General features: G+C 46.6%; 1 protein-coding gene across 9 annotated transcripts in view; it reads right to left on the minus strand.

Annotated features, from left to right (window-relative positions):
* Positions 1 to 22,109, minus strand: part of REPS2 (RALBP1 associated Eps domain containing 2) — a 141,716-nt gene that overhangs the window by 61,546 nt on the left and 58,061 nt on the right. For 5 of the 9 annotated variants that reach the window (XM_060182983.1, XM_060182982.1, XM_060182988.1 and 2 more), the window contains 5 exons: positions 18,650 to 18,744; positions 17,482 to 17,554; positions 16,047 to 16,100; positions 11,485 to 11,530; positions 8,413 to 8,549 (listed from right to left, as the gene is read on the minus strand). In XM_060182983.1, coding sequence (XP_060038966.1) covers positions 8,413 to 8,549; positions 11,485 to 11,530; positions 16,047 to 16,100; positions 17,482 to 17,554; positions 18,650 to 18,744 — 405 coding nt within the window. The remainder of the gene's footprint in view (positions 1 to 8,412; positions 8,550 to 11,484; positions 11,531 to 16,046; positions 16,101 to 17,481; positions 17,555 to 18,649; positions 18,745 to 22,109) is intronic. The other 4 variants (XM_060182985.1, XM_016195127.2, XM_060182987.1 and 1 more) reach the window with 3 other exon arrangements.

Consider the following 22,109-nt stretch of genomic DNA (forward strand, 5'->3'; position numbering starts at 1 on the left):
TACTGTTAATACCGAGAGAAAAACAGTATGGTGTATCATCAAATCAAATTAATATAGATTGCTTTTTCTGACAACAAATGTGCTACTTAAAAGACAGAACAAAAATGAGTCATCCTCAAAGAACTCCAGTAGAGAACAAGGCCAAGGCGTCTTCTGACTCTGTCTCCTCACCTGTAATATGTGAGAGTTGCCTGAAATGACATTTAACTTCTCATAGCCTTGACATCATGGTCTTAGAACTTGCCAACATTTACCAGTAACTATTTTCCCATATACCGTGGATATGTGATACGGGTGAACGAAGCCCCAGATGGAGACATTAGGACTGTAACGCTGACGAAAACAGAGAGAGCAATAACCCTGGTGAAGGGCGACTTTCCTTTCTCATAATACACTTATCTAAATGCATTTCTCCAAATCATTCCACTATTACATTCAAGTTGGCTAAAATGATCAGCACGGTGTGAATTTTAAGGTAAATCAAGCTAACATTTGAGGCAGTAAACAGATTTTTCCCTAAGCTTAGTACTGCTTCACTAGTAACTGTCTCCATGACACTTTCATTATAGCTGAATGATGCACGCGCGCACAAACAAACACAGGCAAGCAACCTAGAGAATCACTACAGTCTCTTGAAACTGTCTTTTTCACTGTGGATTTTTAATGAGTTTGTGGTAACAAATAATCTGCACCAAAGTTTCTCAACCACTCTGCCACCTTTTGCAGTATGGATTAGCCCTGCCAGACCAACAAAGTGCTCTAAGATTTTCTAGGGGTCTCCTTCGCAAGCTCCTTCTCCTCAGTCTCCACTCTCTCAGGTCAGTAGACAGGCTCGAGACTTGCAGTCTCCACTTCTTCCTCAAGTGCACTCCTTCCCAGGCACGTCAGGTCACGGTGCTATGTCCCTTAATGGCTTCGTGATGTTCTCGTGGCTTCAGGTGCAATGGTCAAGGAACTTAGTGTTTACAGAGAAGACACCAAAGAGTTTTGAGTAAAAAAGTGACATCACGGTTGTATTTTAAAAAAGAGTCCCTTTGTTTTGTGAAGGAAAGAATGAAGCAGATAAAACCAGATTCAAGATTCCCACAGAAGTCTCCCAGGAATATTGGAAGAAAAAATAATAATAAAGCTGAGCCAAAGCAGAGACCAAAAAATAACTACTAAAATTTGATTGCAAAGATCATATCCATCCTTCAAAGGTTAGTTTACCAACCCTGTGTACACCCACCAACACACCCACAGATAATCGCAGAGACCACCTACACTTAGCACCCTTCTTCACACATCGGCATAGCACTGGCTGGCAGAGTCTGCAGCCATACCCACATTCCTCTTGGCATTTTCCAAAGTCAAATATGTAGCAAGTGTTCGGGAAATGTTGGTCACACTTTCCCTGATTGCCATCACTAGTCTATTTTGGTTTTCATAGAATTCTATAAATACAGATGCCCATGAGGAATTTAGTGATGTGTTGAGAACTGTGCTGTGTTATGGTATTCCTGAGTTTGTAAGATTTATAATGCAGATAAGCTACTTGTCCAGCAATAGGAAAATGATTAAATAGACTGTGGTCCAAACTGATAGAGGCAAAAACCAGGAATGCCATCTCAGCACTCGCAATGAAATAATGGATGGAAACAGTGGTGTGCTGGGCACAGTTCATATCAGCTTGTGAAATCAAATAGTACACATCTGTTTTGACCAACAAACACTGACATATCAGTAACAGTGAAACTGACCATGGCAGGAATATTTACACCACACAAAATTGACAAGTGGGTGGGTAAGTAAACATTTAGTGACACACTATTAGGCTTAGGTAACGATGATCAGTTTCTGCTACAAACTACTATCTGGAAGGCTGTTGGTGATCTTTACCACAATGGATAAACCAAGTTCATAGTATGGAAGCCTAATGATCAGTCAAAAGCCACTAAACAGGCAGGAGGCATCAGAAACCTCCTTATGTGGTGCAGTAGGAAGTACAACAGGAAAATGGTTAAATAGACCATGATTCATATTAGTAAAGGTAGCAAGCAGAGTACCACCATTTGACAGCCAGCAATGAAATAACGAATCTAAGCATTGGTTTGCTAGAAACATCTCATCCCGGGGCTGGGGAGGTAGCACTGTGGGTTAAACGCACATGGCGCAAAGCGCAAGGACCGGCGTAAGGATCTGGGTTCGAGCCCCCGGCTCCCCACCTGCAGGGGAGTCGCTTCACAGGCGGTGAAGCAGGTCTGCAGGTGTCTATCTTTCTCTCCCCCTCTCTGTCTTCCCTTCCTCTCTCCATTTCTCTCTGTCCTATCCAACAACAACGATATCAATAACCACAACAATAACTACAGCAACTATGAAAAAAACAAGGGCAACAAAAGGGAAAATATATAAATATATAAATAAATAAATAAAAGAAACATCTCAACCCAGGTGTCTAATGCATCAACAGGAAGCATTCTTGCCAAAAATTAAATCTGATTCTCATCAGGCCTAGATCTACCTACTGCCTGTTTATAGGAAATACAGGACAATGTGGAAGCACACACTGTTAACCTGACATCAAGTGTGGAAATGTGTAGAGGGTGAGTGTTTTCTCATGAATGACTGTCAAGGGAGGGAACGAGTACAGGACTCCACTGGCTGATGGGCCCTTAACAGGAAGGGGCTCAGCAGGTCGAGCACAGGGACACAGGCTCAATCCCTAACACTGTGGTGCTATGAAGTCTCCCCCGCCTCACTAAAAAACAGAGAAATAAAGAACTTAGCAACAGAGTACATGTGCAAGACCCTAAGTTCAATCTTGGCTACCGCAATAAAAAGTTTTAATAGCTGTCCAAAGAAACACAGTGTGCCTTTAGCCTTTGTTTTGATCCTGATCTGAACAAACCACTATAAAAAGAAATGTTGGAAACAATTCAGATTATTTTGAACATTGACTAGATATAAGAGTTTAATTACTGTTAACTGTCACACATGATAAAGGTGTAGTGCTTAAAAGACCTTAAAGGTTAGCAACACATATATTGATATATGTAATTATGGGATACCTGGGGATTTCTTCAAAATAACCTGGGGGTGGGGTGCTCACACAATTGACATTGTCTATAATATAATACTTAAGAGAATGACATGGAGTCAGACAGAGCTTTACTGTGTGACCTATATACCACCCAAAAGTGCCTGCTACTCAAATTACTTTAATTTTTTCAAAGTAAAAGTTATACTAACATTGCTCCCTATATCCTTCAGAGCCCCTAGTCCTGTTTCTACATTCTCCTATTAGAACATTCGGGCACTGGAGGGTGAAAATAAGAAAGAACGTAGCCTTGGGGTCAGGAGGTGGCTCAGTGGCAGAGCACAGGACTTGAGGCATTAAGGTTCCAAGTTTGATCCCCAGTACCACATAGGCCAAAGCGACGCTCTGGTTCTTCTCGCTCCCATAAATAGATAAACACTGCACATTGTCCAGCTTCAAGATTGGTTGCACCTTCAGCAGAGCAAGTAAGTCACTGTGCTAGTACAGAAACTCACCATGGCTACTGCAAAAGAAAAAGGAGGAGGAGGAGGAGGAGGAGGAGGAGCAGAAGCAGCAGAAGCAGAAGAAGGAGGAGGAGGAGGAGAAGAGGAAGAAGAAGAGGAAGAGGAAGGGGAAGGGGAGGGGGAGGAGGAGAAGAGGAAGAGGAAGGGGAAGGAGGAGAAAGAGAAGAAGCAGAAGCAGCAGCAGAAGAAGGAGGAGGAGGAGGAGAGGAAGAAGAGGAAGAAGAAGAGGAAGGGGAAGGAGAAGGAGAAGAAGCAGAAGCAGCAGAAGAAGAAGGAGGAGGAGGAGAAGGAGAAGAAGAGGAAGAAGAAGAGGAAGAGGAAGGGGAAGGAGGAAGAGAAGGAGGAGGAGGAGGAGGAGGAGAAGGAGAAGAAAGCCTAGTGTGAGAGGCAGAGAAAGGTGCAGGGCAAAGCAACGTGAAGCCATGGACAGAACAGCACGCTGCAGCCACACCTTGCAAATCAATGGCTGGCCTTCATGGAAAGGAACACTCTGAATTACCCGCGGCACAAACCCGGAAATATCTGGACTGCATCTTTACCTCCCAGAATGCTCAACAGCCAGAACACACTGCTGTTCAATTCAATACTTAAATTAATGGCTAGAGTTCCAAGTGACAATAAACTCCTTTCATCTGTAAGCTCCTGAAAAGCCCGGAGCGAAGCCTCAGTGCTGTCACTGAATTGAGTACACAAGTAGATGAAGGAGGTCTGGCGGTAAAGAGCCCCGGTGGAGACATTTAGGAACCTCTGTGCTTCAAAGGCAAATAAGCTGGGGGGGGGGAGGAGATAGCATAATGGTTATGCAGAGACTCTCATGCCTGAGGCGCTTAAGTCCCAGGTTCAATCCCCCCCCCCCCACCACAAGCCACCACCATAAGCCAAAGCTGATCAGCACTCTGGTAAAATAAACAAATAAGGGAGTCGGGCGGTAGCGCTACGGGTTAAGCGCAGGTGGCACAAAGCACAAGGACCAGCGTAAGGATTCCCGGTTCGAACCCCCGGCTCCCCACCTGCAGGGGAGTCGCTTCACAGGTGGTGAAGCAGGTCTGCAGGTGTCTATCTTTCTCTCCCCCTCTGTCTTCCCCTCCCCTCTCCATTTCTCTCTGTCCTATCCAACAACGATGACAACAATAATAACTACAACACAGAAACAGAAGGATGAATATGGGATGATCTCACTCTCAGGCAGAAGTTGAAAAACAAGATCAGAAAAGAAAACACAAGTAGAACCTGAACTGGAATTGGCGTATCACACCAAAGTAACAGACTCTGGGGTGGGTGGGTGGGGAGAATACAGGTCCAAGAAGGATTCAGAGGACCTAGAGGGGGTTGTATTGTTATATGGGAAACTGGGGAATGTTATGCATGTACAAACTATTGTATTTACTGTTGAATGTAAAACATTAATTCCCCAATAAAGAAATTAAAAAAAAAACCACAACAATAAAACAACAAGGGCAACAAAAGTTTATTTTAAAAAATAAATATTTTTTAAAAACAAACAACATCCAAAGACAAATGACCACAGTGGCAGAAAACTGCCTGGGGTGGAAATGAGCTCTAATCCCCAGTTGGTGGGAGAGAGTGAGGCCAGTAGCCACCAGAAACCAAAGTGACCTGCCTTCTGCCCTGCCTTAGGAACTCACCCTCCCACAAAGACAGCCGGACAGACACACTCCTACTCAGCTAGCCAAGTAGGTGAGCAGGGAGAGAGGAGAAAGATACTTGCCCCTTCCGGTGGGAGCAGAGGTGAGACTCTAGCAGTGGACTCTATGGGCCTATCGCTAGCTCTGTAGCCTTGATTACTTCACCTCCATCACTTGTAAACTGGGAATAAAACAGCACCTATCCTCACTGAGGCTATTGTAAGGGCAAGAGTGAATCAAGGAAAGTGTTTTGGATGTGTCCTCTGTACAAAGGAAACTCACTTGTGGTTAGTCATTATCACTCTTAAGCCTGGACATTAGTGGGCAAAGGATATGCTTACTGCTCAGCTAATGGGACTAGATCAGACGGCTCCACATCTAAGGGGAAAACAAACTGGATGCAAACAATTCGGCAGGCGCTCAGGCCAGGAGATAGCTCACACAGTAGGATGCATGCCTGCCAAGCACGAAGCACCAGGTCCAGGTGGATGGCACAGCAGTGCCGCCCGGGTGTGAAGGAAACGCTCCCGACAATGTCAGCCATGGGGTGAGTTGAAAACTCCAAGTTTTCAATATGGCAGCAGATAACACGCCTAACAACTGTGACCTCTGACCAGCAACTGTACACAAGGAAACAAAGAGGTGGCTATGGAACTGTGGATAGATTCTGCCTTGTGTATGATATCAGAGCAAAGTGGTCTGGAACAGAGGCTGGAGAGGGAGGCTCTCAGCTGTAAAGAAGGGGGGGGAGGAACAGGAGAACAGGAAGGAACACGAAGTGGAGGATGGGCCAGAGGCCGAGAGAGGTTTCCAAGGGATGCCCATGAGAGAGGAGCAAGAAGAGCAGCCAAGAGTGAGCCAAGTGGCATGGAGCCTGGGAGGGACAGGTGGGCCAGAAAGAGGAGGAGAGGGAGCCAGGGCACCGCATCGCAGGGACAGAGCAGCGACAAGGCAGTGCTCCATGAGGACGTAGAGAGCTAGCTCACTGGGAGGCCAGGGCCACAGCACAGCAAGCACAGTGCAAGTGGCGCGGAGGGGTGACCACTTCGGTCCCGTGGTCCTCGGCAGGTGCACTGCCCCGACAGGCTCAGATGCCATGCTTTCCCCGTTCGCCAGACGTTTCAGTCATAATTTCTAGCAATACACAACACACTGAAGGGCTATACGATTTAAATAGACCTTTACATTTCCCTGTGAGAACCGCACCACACGGAAAGAGATTAAGTAGGTGCAATGGCAACCCCTGGTTTTTGCACTGCAGAAGCGCTCAACTCAAACTCTTGTGCAAACCTGTACGGAAACAGTGGGCTGGGGCTATGAAAACAGCTGTCACTGGCTGCTCTTCGGCCGGCCGTTCTGTCAACACCAGGGGAGTGGAGAGAACCTCTAGGGCGGGGTAGACAGCATAATGGCTATGCAAAGAGACTCTCAGGCCTGAGGCTCCAGAGTCCCAGGGTCAATCCCCTGCACCACCATAAAGCAGAGCTGAGCGGTGCTTTGGTAAAATAAAAAGAATCTCTGTGGCCACAGGCTCTCCCTCAAGCAGCAGCCTGAGACAGGAACCTGGGTGGAGGGAAGAAAGACCAGAAAGGGGGTGTTGGTGACTGACAGACAGCCTCTAGGAACAACTCGAGTCCTGCCCCTCAGTGGGCCCTCCGAGAAACCAGGGGAACAAGCCACAGAAGCCTCCAGCTGTGAGTCAAGGGGGGTGGGCCTTCATCCTCACACCCGCTTCCGCATCAGCAGAGGCTTCCACTCCGAGGGGCGCTTGGCACAGAGACCAGGGGAACAAGGGCCTGAGAGCCAAAGAGATGCCACTCAGCTCATGTTCACTATCGCAGCCAAACCAGTCGATTCTGGAGTGTTGACCCAACTCCACAGCTCAGAAACCTGAAATGCAGCAAGATCGAAACACTTGTGGAAATCAGACAGTCCCAGTCCAGACCTCTCTCCTCTGCTCCGTGAGAGCACACAGTAAAAGCCACAGCGCGTCCACTGGACGCCCCCTGCAGGGCTGCACCTGCACCCGCACCCAGCCAGTCTCTGTCCTCGCCAGGGAAGTGCACGGAGAGGGCTGCCCAGATTGCTTTCATCTGTTTGCACCACAGCACAAATCTTCTAGGCCGTAATCCACCAGCCATGTGGACATTTTATAGCATCATTGTCCATGGCTACCCCCAGCCCCGAATACCACTTTATAGTGAAATTAAGCCAGAATCTGGATCAAAGTAAAGGGGGAAATTCAAGGCCCAATTTTATCTGATGAACTCATGGCAGAGAATCAAATTTCATAGAGAGTTCCAGATTCTTGTATATTAAAACCCAGTCTGTAACCGTACTGTGAGGAGAGCACTTTATTAGAACAAATAAAACATGCTGAGCTCTGCTGGGACACAGAGGTCATGCTCATGTGTGAGCCAAGGAGAGGCTTTTCTTGCTTTAGCAGAAAAGATAATCTGTAAATCACTAGCATCTGAGGCTGGCTTGGTTTTAAAGTGTACGTGGATACAGAGAAAGTTCCAGGAAGTCACTGAATGTATAGCTGGCCGGCATCCGTCAATGGCAAGGCCCTTGTGCTTCCCAAAATAGCACTCGGGAAGGCGCTGTGCCCTGGCATTTTCACCAGTGCCACGGCATGATTGTCATCTGCTCTTCTACAGGCTCCCTAGGAGGGCATCCCCCACTTCCCGGGGCACTGGGGAAACAGACAGGCCCTTCTGACTGTCCCCCTTCAGGCCAGCTGCTGGCTCAAAACAGTCCCAGAGCAGCCCAGCTGAACCCTGCGCCACCCACCTAACCAACTTGTCAGTGCAGCTGAGAAAGTGGAGCCCCTGAGCACTAAACCCTGCAGTACTGAGCCTCTGCCGCAAAGACAGGATGCACCCTGGCCAGGCTGTGACCGATGAGCTCTCCATGGAAGAGCAGTCGGAGGAGCCGGGGGACAGCAGCGCTGCATGGGAATCAGCAGGCGGCCACGCGCCCGGTGGGGAGTCTGAGCTTGACACCTTTTCAGGTTCTTGGTACAGAATCACTTGATCCATAGCAAGTGTGTGCAAGGCTCCACACACGTGATCTCTGTCTACACCTAGGTCTCTACAGAAGCACATTCACATAGACCTCCATCTGCAGAATACCATTCCGACATCAAGACCTCCCTGGGACACAGCGGTCCCTGCAGCAGAGACTCGTCCACTGAGCCCCCACAGGAAAGGGAAGGACACTTCACCTGGCACACTGGGCTGGAAAACTTTATTCAGATCCAAGGACGAGGCTCTGGAATGGGTTTTCTGTGGCCGTGGTGGGGGAGTGGGAGGGTCCTCACCCCTTTTCATGGCTTCTTCTATGGAGGTGCTGGAGTAAGATCTGCAGCAAAATACACAAAGGTCAGAAGGGAAAGAACAAAGTGTTACTTTCTGAAGTCGGGTTGAAATGGAAAATACCCCCAATGTCCAAGTGACTGATGAGCCCCGCCCCCCGCCCGGAAGTAGCCAGGAATTCTACTACCTACAATCACTGCCCCAACTCCCACCCAGAATTAGAGTCTTTGTAGCCTCTATTCACTGCATAGACCCGAGACCTAAATTTACCCCAAAGGGAAAGTCTTCTTCTTCATTTGGCAGAACCAGGACCCCACACGGGTGCCATTTCACCACCCCCTAGCAGCCTTTCATTTTTCCCATTCAAAGAGAAAGGGGAACCACAGTACTGGGGCATGTTCTGGCACCCTGGTATTCCCATGTGGTGCAAGGACTTGAACTCGGGCTGTATTCATAGCAAGGCATGCACCCATGCCCAGTGAGACATCTCTTCTTTTAGTGCCAACTGGTTTCTACTGGAATCATTAATAAGAACAACAGGCAAACCCTACCACTCAGACACGTCCCTATTTTAATGGAAGGGCTTGATGGTTTTGAGTGAGCATGGAGCTTTTCTCCAGTTTACATACAAATGCACTGACAGGCACCTGTAGAACTGGGACAGATTAGCTGAGAGGAATAATAAAATATTCAAGGGAGTGTGCCACAGAAGAAATTCAGGAAAGAAAAATACACATCAATCAGGTGGAGGGGCCTAGTTTTAGGTTGTATTGCACAAATGAGACAGATTTCTGGAAATTGGCAAAGCGGAAGTCTCATCTTAACCTTCTCCCTCGTTATAAAAAGGCAGTTGTTGGGAGTTGGGAGGTGGCGCAGCGGGTTAAGCGCACATGGCACGAAGCCCAAGGATCGGCGTAAGGATCCCACTTCAAGGCCCCGGCTCCCCACCTGTAAGGGGGGTTGCTTCACAGGCAGTGAAGCAGGTGTGCAGGTGTCTGTCTTTCTCTCCCCCTCTCTGTCTTCCCCTCCTCTCTCCATTTCTCTCTGTCCTATCCAACAACGATGACATCAGTAACAATAATAATACCTACAACAATAAAACAAGGGCAACAAAAGAGAATAAATAAATAAATATTTTAAAAATTCTAAAGGCAGTAGTTAACTATACAACTTCTGATATTGTAACTCTAATAATGACATTTAAGTAAGTTTTCCAAAGCTGCATTCCACCTAGAAAGTGACAAGGGCTCGATTCAAACTCCAATTTCTAAATTCTTTTCTTTTTTTTTAAATTTTTAATGTCCTGACACTGCGTATGAGCCAGAACAGAAATGCTCTGGCAGTGGCATTTAGAGACCCCCTCACTGTCTAAATCAGTTCAGTTTAGTACATTTGCCTATTACTTAGGAACAGGTTTGTAGATGGGTCCCCACTCTTTTCTCAGAAGTGGGTTACACACCGGTGCTGCTCAGCTTCTGGGCTAACACCGTGTCTAAGAAAACGACCTCAGTCAGAGCTGTGTCCTAAAGATAAGTGAACCTCAATAAAGTCTTCTTTGCAGTCAGTCACTCGAGCCTTCAGTCTCGGGTAATGCCGGTGTTAACAAAGCAAGTGGTCGTTTTCCTGAGCAATGAATGCTTCTCTGTGGTAGTCAAGAGTCATGCAAGGCATCGCTCTTTAATGAAGCCACCAGAATGGCACGAGCATGGGATGTGCTCAGGGGGTGATGCCAGTTCATAACTGACGAGAGGGACAAGACAAGTCGTCCAGGAGCCAGCAGGGAGAACGCTTTCATGCTTGCAGTCAGAGCAATAGCAGACTGCTATGGGAACTCTTGACTTAAAGGGGGAATCAGAGACGTCTGTGAGAAACTGAAAGGATCTTCTGGGGTGAGGAAAGTAGCTCAGTGGGTGCCGTGCAGGAGGTGCATGTGTGAGGTCCTGCATACGTTTCACATTGTCGCGCTACCGAGCCAGACGGCCCATACCATTTGCCCTCTTGGGTTTTCTCTCAGTGCAGTGTTTCTCCTTGGTCCTCTTTACTGATGTCTGCTAGGCACCGCAGCTCTGCCTTACTGGCCCCCCTCTTCTGCTAGCTTCTAAGGATCTAAAGACTGTGAGGCTGAACAGAGACTGGGAGATAGGGTCAAGCTGGCCATGAGCACTATCTACCGAAAGCACCCAGTCCCACTGGGGAGAAAGCATAGTGTTTTACACAGCAGACTCTCATGGCTGAGGCTCTGAAATCCCAGGTTCAATCCCCTGCGCCACCGTTAGCCAGAGCTGAGCAGTGCTCTGGTCAAGAGAATCTAAAAATAATAAATTAAATAAACAGTCTTTAAAGCACCCAGTTTCACTGAAATTATCACAGTGTTTTTTTCTTGTCCTGTTCTGTATTTTATCCCCCATCCCAACTTCTTACTTAATTGCTGTTCACTTTGTCCTGATGATAAATTTTAGCACTGGCCCCCTTTGTAAAAACTGCATTTCCTTCTTTGCAATGCTATCCCCCCACTCCCCCACCCCCAGTTAATCGGCACTCTACAATAGTGGGGTAATATGGCACAAGTCACTGCAACACACAAGCAGGAATAATCACAGAAACTAAGAGGGTCCCCAAGGGGGTCGGGCAGTGGTGCACCTGGTTAAGCACATGTAACCATGGGCAAGGACCCGGGTTCAAGCCTCCACTCCCCCCCTGCAGGCGGGAAGCTTCATGAGCAGTGAAGTAGGTCTGTCTCTCTCTCTCTCTTTTTCCTTGTCTGTATTTCTTCCCCACTCTCAATTTCTCTCTGTCCTATCTAATGAACTAGAAAGAAGTGGGGGGGAGAGGCTCCCCAAGCACATTGCATATTCCAGTCAGGCCTCCCCAAGGCAAGGGCATCTACCCAAATGGGCTTCATAGGCCAAGGAGAGAGCAGGTTATTTCTAATCGGGGAAAGGACAGGCAGGGCATCAAAGCAGAAATTAAGTAAGTACTACCTGGATCTTGGTCTTGCTTTGAGGCTGCTGGAATCCTTAGGGATGGCTGAAACAAAATTTAGTTATTGTTTGTGTGGGTCTCACTTCTCCAGTAAACAGGTTTACATCCAGCGCCTAGGCTAGTACAGAACACACCAACACACACACACACACACACACACACACACACACACACACAGTGCCAGTGAGTGAGAGTAAGGGAGTGGAGAAGCTGATACCTTCAATGTTTTTTTTTTTTTTGTGTGTGTGTGTGTGTGTGTGTGTGTGTGTGTGTGTGTGTGAGAGAGATCTCGTTGTTCTGTTTTGAAAGTTAAGGCATCACTTAGGCAGCTTGGTTTCCTTTCCCTGAAAGACATGCCTCTCAAGGGGTCATTTATCATTTTCGTGGTGGGTTCACACTTAAAGACTTTTTGGCCTTTTGTGAGAACCCACCAAGAGAGCTTTAAGCCCCTCCCTGGAAGGCTAGCTCTAGGGAGCTCCACAATACTATACTAAACTTCAAGTATAGTGCCGGCACACCACAAAACTCCAAGCTCCTGCAAGTGAGCTAAATAAGCTCTGTGGCTTTTCCTATTAGAAAATGTTCTGGTAAATCGTGTTACTGTGACCAAGCCACATTAAGAATACTATGAAGTGAAATAAAAACATCTTGTCAACCATTTGACTTTTCTTGACCAAACTAACTTGACCACCACCAACAGTCACAGAGATCCTAGTAGTTTCCCATCACAAGTTGCTGCGAGTAATTAGGAACATTTACAAAAACATGAAGTCCTTGACATCTTCAGTCCCCTACAGAAGACAGCTTTACAAGACACTGGCTATGCTAAGTTGTTGCGAACTCTGCGGATTTTCATCATAGACTGACATTTAAAAAAAAAAATCACAAAGAATGCTATTAACTAGAAACATGCATATCGTCTGTATATTGTTTTCAGAAATTCATCCAGGAAGAAAACGTCCTGCTGCATAATCTGTCCTTTTTTACACAGCTCCAAAGATTTAAAACCCCTCCTTGGTATGAGGTGACCTGAATTTATGATGATCATTAAAATCTCTAGGTTAGATAAGCAAGGCAGAGAGGGGAGCCGGAGTGCTAACACAGCACAAAGCAAACGAGCTCTCTATTCCCCAGATGTGGTCAGCTGCGGCAGAGGCGCATTTCTCCAACCGAAGCATTTCAGTTTCATGGAGAGAGTACTCACTTCTGACTGCCAGACTGCCTCTGGGATGCTGACAAGCCTGGGAAGCTAGAGTATGAGCCCTGCCTTGTCCAGGGCTGTGTACCCACACTAGAATCAGACGGAAAACTACCTCCCTCCTACAAGCCCCAGCCAGCTGGGAAAGCAGCCCACGGGACGCGTGGTGCCCTGGGGCTAGGAGACAGAGTGTGAGCAGACTCACCATGAGGGCCGGGGGCTGTCCTCTGAGCAGGCTGCCCACAGTGGGCTCCGTGGCCCTCTTGTCCCTCAGGCCCCACCACTCTCCAGAAATGTGTGAGCACAAGGCTTGGCTGTGTACAAATTATGTTCTACCAAGCAGACCCTGATGACCTATTTCCTTGTCCTTGTCATTCATTATCTTTGCCATTTCTTGGGGTCTAGAAGGAGGGAGGAACCTTGCTGGTGAGAGATAACTAGCAGACGGACAGGCTGCAGGGATGGGGTGGGGTGGGGTAGAGGAGCCGTGGAGACCAGGCAGGGAGTCCTGAGGTCTAGGCGCTCCTCTCAGCCATGACATGAATTAGTAGTGACCTCTCTCAACTTTAGTCTCCTCACCTACAGAGTGAAGGAAAACATGGCATCATTCTCACAGGGAGAGAGAGAAAAGGTGAAGGTATTGTAAAAACTGAGTGAGTTAAGAGATGAATTAGTCTTATAGACTGCTCCTACTTTCTTAAGCTTAGGAACTCTGGTTTCTAAATTCAGTTCCTTGTAGAACATGGGGAGAGCAGATAAGCACTGGAGAAAGAACCACCCAGCCCCATAAAGCCATGAGATGATGGCTGGCAGTGTGTGCGGCGGGAGGGACTGACGTCCCTGAGGGCAGAGTGCAGACCACAGTGTGAGGGTGGCCAAGCCCAAACCCATCAGCGTAGCATGACCAAGAACGTCAAGAAAAATATCAGCCTTGTGTGGTGTGCTCTGTTGAATTAGGCTGAAATGGGCTGTTGGCTAAGAAATCGATTAGGTCCCACTGCCATATGTACATGTGAACATTAAAAAGGCAAGGGCGTAAGAAAAAAACGATGCATCAAGGAGCCCCCGTCCGCTGCTCACACAGGCCCTCACACTCCCTTGCTATTAGCAACAAGTGGGCAAGAGCAGGCAAGAGTGTGTCTCCTTCCGCCCACAAAATTTCACCTCAGGCAGGCGGTGGTCTCCCCAGGCTTCAGCTCAGAAAAAGCTGGAGCCACAGTTCTAGTTCATTTACCCATGCTCTTTCAAGTCCCTGAAAGTCAGACTCAGCATTTGGGCCATAAGAAAAATAAAGCCAAACATCTGCAAAAACAGCAAAAGTGTGTCGTGTTGGCAAGCAGGCAGAAGCTACGGGGTGGAACACAGCTTCTGAGTTAGCTGAGAAGAGGGGAAAAGAATGGCAATTTCCTAGGCGACCCCCGCCCAGGCATGTCATTTGCCCAGGAAACTGGAACAGAACTGGAGAGCAGGCCTAATGTTTACTTTCAAAAGGCAGCAATCCAACTGAGATGACAGGTCCATGTGGCGTCAACTGTCATCCTGAATTACACTACCTTGAATCTCTCAGCTACCCCACCGGGAATTAAATATTCTCCTGGGAGAGAGAACTAAATGTACTTCCAAATGAGGTGCTCCTTCATATCCACTCCCAGGAAGGGCAGGAGTGGAAGGAGCTCACCGGAAACCACATGGTGTGCTCCTGTGCAGAAGGTGAAGCGGATTCAGAGATACTTCATACACTGCGCCGCACCTGGTGGGGCTATGCCCTATTCAAGGGAAGACTGTTAGAAATCTGGATCTTTCTCAGGCTGGGAGTGTGGATCAACCTGCCAACGCCCGTGTTCAGTGGGGAAGCAATTAAAGAAGCCAGACCTTCCACCTTCTGCATCCCACAACGACCCTGGCTCCTCTTCCCCTCTGGGAAGAGGGATAAAGAATAGGAAAGCTATCGGGGAGGGGGATGAGATATGGGGCTTTGATGGTGGGAACTGTGTGGAACTGTACCCCTCTTATCCTATGGTCTTGTCAGTGTTTCCATTTTATAAATAAAAACTTTAAAAAAAAAAAAAAAGAAAGAAAGAAAGAAAAAAAGAAATGTGGGTCTTTCTGAAGTCCGTGCCCATCTTGCCCTCAGGAATCAGCAAGATTTATTGGCCTTAGGGGCTGCTGGAGAAGCATCAAGTTAACTGCAAATCTGAATAGTTTTTACTAATAGTGTCACACCAAGCCTACAAGAGCTGGGGTGTATTTACTCTAGCTCCAGAAACTACAGCTGGGAAGAAGCGAGCTTGGGCAGTCTTCCTACACAAATACAGTGTTCCCTGATAGAAATGGAGCTGACTCAGCTGCAAAAGCCAAAACCAGCTTGGGAATCATGCTTGATCTAAAGCTCTTCTTCACATCACCTGCTAGAGATACTGGTTCCCCGAAACAGGCTGAGCTACAGAACCACTGGGGAGGGCGGGTGGGGAGGGCATCCTCAGGTCTCCTCACTGAAATCAATCATCTATTCTCATTCATTTTTCATATCCATTCCCCTCTTCCCCTTAAATCTTTCCCCACCACCACCACCCCTTTAGCCCTTGAATGAACTTGATGCTTGGGAAATACTGTATTACAGCATGAACCCTGATGTTATACTGTTATCGGTTCCAACTTTAAGCAACTATCAGGGATGACAACTATAAGCAACCAAAGGACTGTTTGTTAAATACTAAGAGCTACAGCAATGAAAGAGAAAACAGCTATGTCTTTCATGTCCTCATAACCAGAGTTCCACATCATAATGCCTTCCCTAGCCAGTGTGTGTCTAAGTAGGTTCCGCCTGGTTCAATAGGTGTTCTGTCCAGAGAGTGGAGGGAACAAGCAAGCAAAGCCATCTCCACGCCTCATGTACAATTTCACCCTCCAAGAGCCTGGGCAAACACAACTTGTCTTTTTCTCTCCGATATGAAGTCCAAGTATAAGCACTTTTACTTGCCTCCTGGTGGTGAAGTGTAGGGAAAATATAAGTTTTTGCTTTGAGAATGGAAAGTTTTTTAACTGTGGGTCCTCAGTTAGCCTTACCCCCACAGGCTAATCCTTACTCTACACAGAAACCACAGTGAACTATTGAGTCTTCAAATTCACACCGAGTGATTCTTTCAGTCAGTACGATATACATTTGAATCTTAAAAAGATACTCTCCCCTCACCTGGAAAGAAGGGGTTTCTTTAAAAAATTTACAAAGGTTTCCTTGTAGTAGCACACAAGAAAAAAACTTAGAAGGAAACACACACTATCACAGATGTACCAGTCTTCTACTCAGTGAAAACTGTGTGTTTTTAGTAAGTCATAATTATATTGAAAATTATTTTCTCCTACCTGGATCCTTGGACATGTCTTTGGGTAAGGCTTCATCTGCAGTGCTTTTCAAAGCTAGTTGTATTTTGTGTGTTTTTTTTTAAAGAAAAAAAAGCAAGAGGAAAAAAAGAGAAAAAGCTATAAAATCTTATTTCTGCAGAGTACTACTTTACAACAAAGACTCTCTAGTTATGCCTAATGATTAAGGTGTTACAAATGCCTAAGTTATTATCGCATTTTCTAAAACAAGAAAGACCTCCATAAACAAGGAAACAGGTTCTCCTCCAGAGAAAAAACAGCATTTCTGACATTCCAGAGAGTGCTACCAGTGCTTAGGAGGGGGACTGCCAGGAAGCGTTGGGAATTTTCCCTCTGCATTGGTGACATCCAGGCCTAAGCCATCAGAAACTCTGGGAGTGAGACGCAGGCCCCAGCATTTTCGGAGATCACCCAGTGTGCACTTCAGATGCAAAGCCACCAGTTCAGAGAGCTGTCATAGTGCAGACTGCTGCTGTGGCCAACCCCCACGTCTGCCTGCCTCTGCTGAGCAAATATTCAAGTAGAGAATATGCAATTATTGCTTCCTAATGGAGACCGTACTTTTCATGTTTCAGTCCCGTGGAAAGCTGCGTTGGTTCCAGGCCTCTACAATAAAACCTGCAGGAGCTTCTGCAGGTATTAGTTCCTTCATATGAGCCTCTTACCCGGGGGTAGTAAATCAGTAGCAGATAACAGAAGAAGTACTAGCTCGAGGTTTTTAAATGCTTGCGTCGTATACCAGATCTTTTTCTTGCTAAGCAGATGATTCATACTTCCTGTACCTCAGTTTACTAGTCTATAGATCTCAAGTGATAAGGCCTATCCATTTCCATTACTTTTGTGAGGAGTGAATAAAAGAGTGAGGAAGGACCTGGTAGATTAGGAAGCATTTTGCAGAAATATGGAGGTGGGCGGGGAAGAGGGTTCCTCCTCCCGCTCCTCCACATAATTCCCAGGCCGACTCATTCTGTGATCGATGGCTGCTATGGGGCAGACTGCTGAGCTCCGTGTCACACCCACCGAACCAGAGAGAACAAAGACCAGGGACAGAAGCTCTCTCCAGAAAACAGCTTCCTACTGGATGGGACCGATATACCAAGGTGCGCCGACTGTGACAGTCTGGATCACATCCTGCCAGCACAAGATGTCAAGCTCTCAAGTGGTCCAGCTTCCAGTTACTTCCTCGTGCATGTGACAAGGTCCCAGGGTAGCCTGAGGGTGACTGAGCAGTGAGGAAGGGGCCGGTAAGCTGGAGGACTTCAGCCTTGTAAACTATAGTGTTGTGCTAATAATCTCAACTTTGTAATCAATCCAAATATGCCCATGTAGTTACAACTGTCCTCATATGCTCAAGAAATCAGCCACTCCAGGGGAGTGGACAAAGAAACATAGGGGAAGAAAGCTTTTGTTTTCATACCTTGACTGTCATCACCAGTCGTAGCTTGGGTGGGGGCAGGAAAGTCAGCTGCTGCGTCTTTAATAGTTGCCTTCTTGAAAAAGAGAAATGAATTAATTATATGGGCTAGAAGGAAACTGAGAGATGGACACATATGGCAAAGATGTTCTAAAGGCTATATATCTTGCCACTGTTTTTGTCTTCGGTAAGCTTTGACATAATACTTTACTGTCACCTTTAGACTCCCAGTGTGCTAAAGCTAATCTGTATTGAAAATGCATGTGTACAGAGGCATAACAACTCACGCTGAACATGTGCATAGACAACCTATTACCTCTGAATCCAGTGTGAGGGTCAGCCAGAAAGTCGAGGAGAATGTCCTACTTTTGTTAGGATGGGAACAGCAGTAGACAACCTATTACCTCAAATCCAGTGTGAGGGTTAGCCAGAAAGTCGAGGAGAATGTCCTACTTTTGTTAGGATGGGAACAGCAGACTTCATAGGTTGTCACCGTAACAATCAACAACGCTGATAGTGAGGACGATGGTGCTCACATCAACCATAACCATAAGGACTCCACCTCACTGATGCTCCCCAAAGATACCTAAGGACCTCTATAAACTGGCTAATCCCACACAACCATGGCTCAGCATGCTGGCTGGCAATTCTCTGTGCTTCTTTTGGGAATCATCTAAATCAGTCTTCACTTCATCCAAAAGCTAAAATCCCTAAAGAAGAAAGCAGCTTTGCAAAGGACTTGGGGTCTTCACATATAAATCTGTCTGACCTCCACTCAACATGGTTTCTGGTTCACAATACCTTAGGCTACCAAGCAGATAACTTTACAATGCTGACTTCAGGATTAAAACTTGGATAAAGTAAATAACTTGCTTAGTTTGGCTTGGTTTTTCTGGCTTAGTTTGGCTAAACTTAAGCTTTACCTCTAGTAGGAAATGAGGCTAATTTGCTTATTTCATCAACTTTTGTTTTAGAGAGTCAAAGAAGGGAACGTCAGTGAAATATGCATCTGGTGCTAGATTTCTAAGGATGAACCTAAGAGGAAGAACACAGTATGACGAGGAAATGTTATCGAAGAGAATTTTTCGAAGTCTAAAGAATACCAGACAATATTGAGCCAGTGGGCCGAATTTGACACACATCCTTACTTACGACTTCAAGGTCTTTTTACCTCCATCCTATTCGAGTCACGGGCTTGTTGGCTTGCTGGCATTGACTCAGAGTAAGAATCAAACAGCGCACACTCCCACTTGGGCTTAGGAAAAGCTAAGAAAAGAGAAAAAGAACATGTAAGGCTATCTATTATAGTCATGGTGGGTCACTATTACTATCAACTTCTCTGTATTCAGTAAATATTCCAAGACGAATTGCCAATGTCTCTGTACTAGTAATGGCACCAGTCATATTGAGGTAGTATCTGACTTTGCACGTACAACCTGGTAGTTTGGTCTTCCTCATTTTATACGTGATGGAGTTGGGGAGCAGGGCAGTCCAGCAACTCACTCATGGTCATGAATAGCTGAGAAATGGAAGAGCAGGAACTCGAGCTGCCAGCATTTCTGCTGTAATGCCCACACACTTAGCCTTCCATGTCGCGACAGTCATTTTTCACGTTAACCATTGATACTCCAAAGCTTAAGTCTCTAACTGTGGCACTAGCCCTATTTTTTAAACAGTAGCAACTATGGTGATAGTCTTACTACCATAAACTTTAAGAAAACTGTTTAGCTGGTGGTGTTGGAAACAAGCAAGATCTTATGACAATGTGTACTGGAGAAAACTTCATGAATACTCATTCCTTTGGATTCGTGGCAGCAACAGAAAATAACAATATACGTTCTTGTTGATTTACAACAAAGACATAATCACGCTATAGGTTTCTTCCAGGGCACTGTGGTGGCACGGGCTGTTAGGTGGGTAGTTGAGTGGCTCTGCCTGAGGAAAAACCATGCTAGTTGAAAAGCTAAGACTTCACGCAACTATTTCTTAGGAGCAGATTCTGCCTCACAACTTTGTCACAAAATAATTAGGAAAGAAATGTCTCAACAATTAGAAAAATTGTCAATATTCCACAGGAAAGAAGTAGATTGAGACAGACAATAAACAGAAGCCACAAATCAAACTTGTCAAGACCAGCTAATTAAGAAATCAAGATGGTAGTGCAATGTTTTAATTGTTAATCAGCTGTTAATAAAGATGGCCTGGCACTGTTTTTAAGCCGCCTCCATGTTCCCAGTCCCATGAGGGTTTCAAATAGCAACTTCCCCCCCGCCCCCCGACCCCCAGTAAAGTGCCAGCCACTGGGTAACAGCCGCCAGATCTGCTTGCTTGCTCCGGTCCTCCGAATTTCACTGCTAGTAGGTGAGGAAAACTCTGGACTCTGGTGAGGTTCTGCCTATACCAGGTGCAGGTGGTCTCCCTCCTCCTCCCTCCCTCCCTCCCCCTCCCCCTCCCCCTCCCCCTCCTTGGTAAAAACTCAAATAAATGCCTTTCTGGGTAGCATTCCTCAACCTAACCTTGAGAGTGGTTTTTAACTAATATGCAAGTTCTCTTTCCAGCTTCCCAATGAGTTAACTGACTAGAATTACAGGACTAATGCATTACTGCAACAGAGTCTCCCTGTGAAGAAAGCTATCACTTGCAAAAACTACAAATGCAATCAATTAAGTGTTCGGTCTCTCTCCAGCACACCCCTATCTCTCCACCTCCCCCAGGGGTGCCCCTGTGGTTCCCAACTGGTTTGCTGCCATAATCTGGTCTGGTTTCCACCCCTGGCCCCTCTAAGTCCCCTCTCTGGTCTGCAGCCAGAGCGCTCACTTCAAACTGTAAGTCTTTCACTGCTTGAAACATTTTTGATGATTTCAACTTCCCGGTTTAAGAGCATCAAGGCTGGTTCCCCCATAGCCTCTTCAACCCCACCACCCCCCCCTCCCGGGTTCTGTGAGTTCCAGGCACTGAGAGCTGGACTCTCCTGGCCTCCTATGCTCCAAGTCCCTTCTCAGGACTCCGAAGCACCCCCTGCCACTCCCTCTGCCCACAGGGCTTAGTCTCCCCCAGTTCATCCTTCCCTGCACAGCATAATGGCTGACAGGCATCTCCCCTAAGGCCGCATACTCTCTGGCTCAGCTAACCTCCTCTTCACAGGCTCCAAGCCCGCACCAGTGAGTTCCTTTCCTAGCCATCCTCTGATCACCATCAGTGGGCCTGGCCAGGACAGAATGAATCACCTACCACGTTCCGACCACAGAAAACGCACGCCTACTAAGTGCACAAATGATATTTTTAACAAACTAAAGGTAAATTCCACAGCAGAACTGACCTAGTACCTAGACATGAAAGTATGAAAAGGCTCCCAAGTAAGCCACCAAATAATCCAAATTTCCTTCTAAAACTACCCTCTAGTTTTCCTGCTAGGGAAAAGGAACTGTTCCGAGATTTAGAGTGAAATGGATCCAGCTACAACAAATCCCATTTCATGACTGAAAACAGGCTTAGATAGCTTAGGATAAATGATGATCTCAACCAAATGTATAATCTTTACCAAGCTTGTCAAGAGGTAGATTCGGTAGTTCAGTAGGTGGCACAAATGCTAAGGCATTAGACTCTCGAGCATGAGGTCCTGAGTTCAATCCCGGGCGGCACGTACCAGAGTGATGTCTGGTTTTCTCTCTTCCTCCCTCTCCCCTCATTAATAAATAAACAAAATCTGAAGGAGAAGAAGAAACAGATTCAATTTTCTTTGCTTTTCCACCAGAGTTTCCCTCTGTCCCATGAGGGCCTTTTCTTTTCCATTTTTCTTTCCCAGAGAAAGGGTTGAAGACAGAGAGAGAAAGAGAGACACCACAGCACGGCTCTGCCACTTAGGAAGTTGCTGCCCTTTGCGAGATGCTTGCATGCTGTAGGCAGGGACTCGAACTGTGTTCTTCTACATGGTGAAGCATGCGCACTACTCAGTGAGCCCTATTCTAGTGCCCTGAATTCAATTTTTAAAGACTCGTTATAAATCAATTAGAAAAATGCTTGAATAAGATTTTCAAAAAGTCTAGTGGGATACCACAAAAAAAAATGAGCCCCCAAACGAGTAGGGCCACTCATATTTTGTTGGTTTACAGCAAGGAAATAAAAGCAGAGTCTAAAAGCATGGGAAACACCTTACGAGTTCCACCTTTTTTTTTTTTTTCTTCTTGAGTTTTATACAAAGATAAGCGTGGGGAACAAAGTGTTTAAGAGTTAGCTGCTCAGCCCTCAGGCTTTGCCTAAAATAGACTGCCGCCGAGTTTGATGGGGTTCCAGGAGGTCTCATTTCTGTCAGAACTATGTAATTACTATTTAAGGTTCATCACAGAGGCTCCAGAATGATGCGCCGCCAGTTGAAGGGTGTGTGGTGGTCCTTCAGTTCCTTCTCCAGAAATGCCTGCTGACAGTCTCAGTCCAGGGCCAGCCAGAAACCACGGCAGGTGGAAGAGCTGCCGACTGACTGGGCAAGAGAACTCAGGCTCTCCTCCACTGCAGCCTCTTGCACGCAGCCTCTTGCAGTAAGTAGGGAAAAGACTCAAGACAAGACAGCTCAAGGCGCACGCAGCCTCTCTTCTGCTAGCATACTTTTCGCTCAGGCCTTCCGGGTGTGGACA

The sequence above is a fragment of the Erinaceus europaeus genome, chromosome X (assembly GCF_950295315.1).
Source record: "Erinaceus europaeus chromosome X, mEriEur2.1, whole genome shotgun sequence".
Taxonomy (NCBI): Eukaryota; Metazoa; Chordata; class Mammalia; order Eulipotyphla; family Erinaceidae; genus Erinaceus; species Erinaceus europaeus.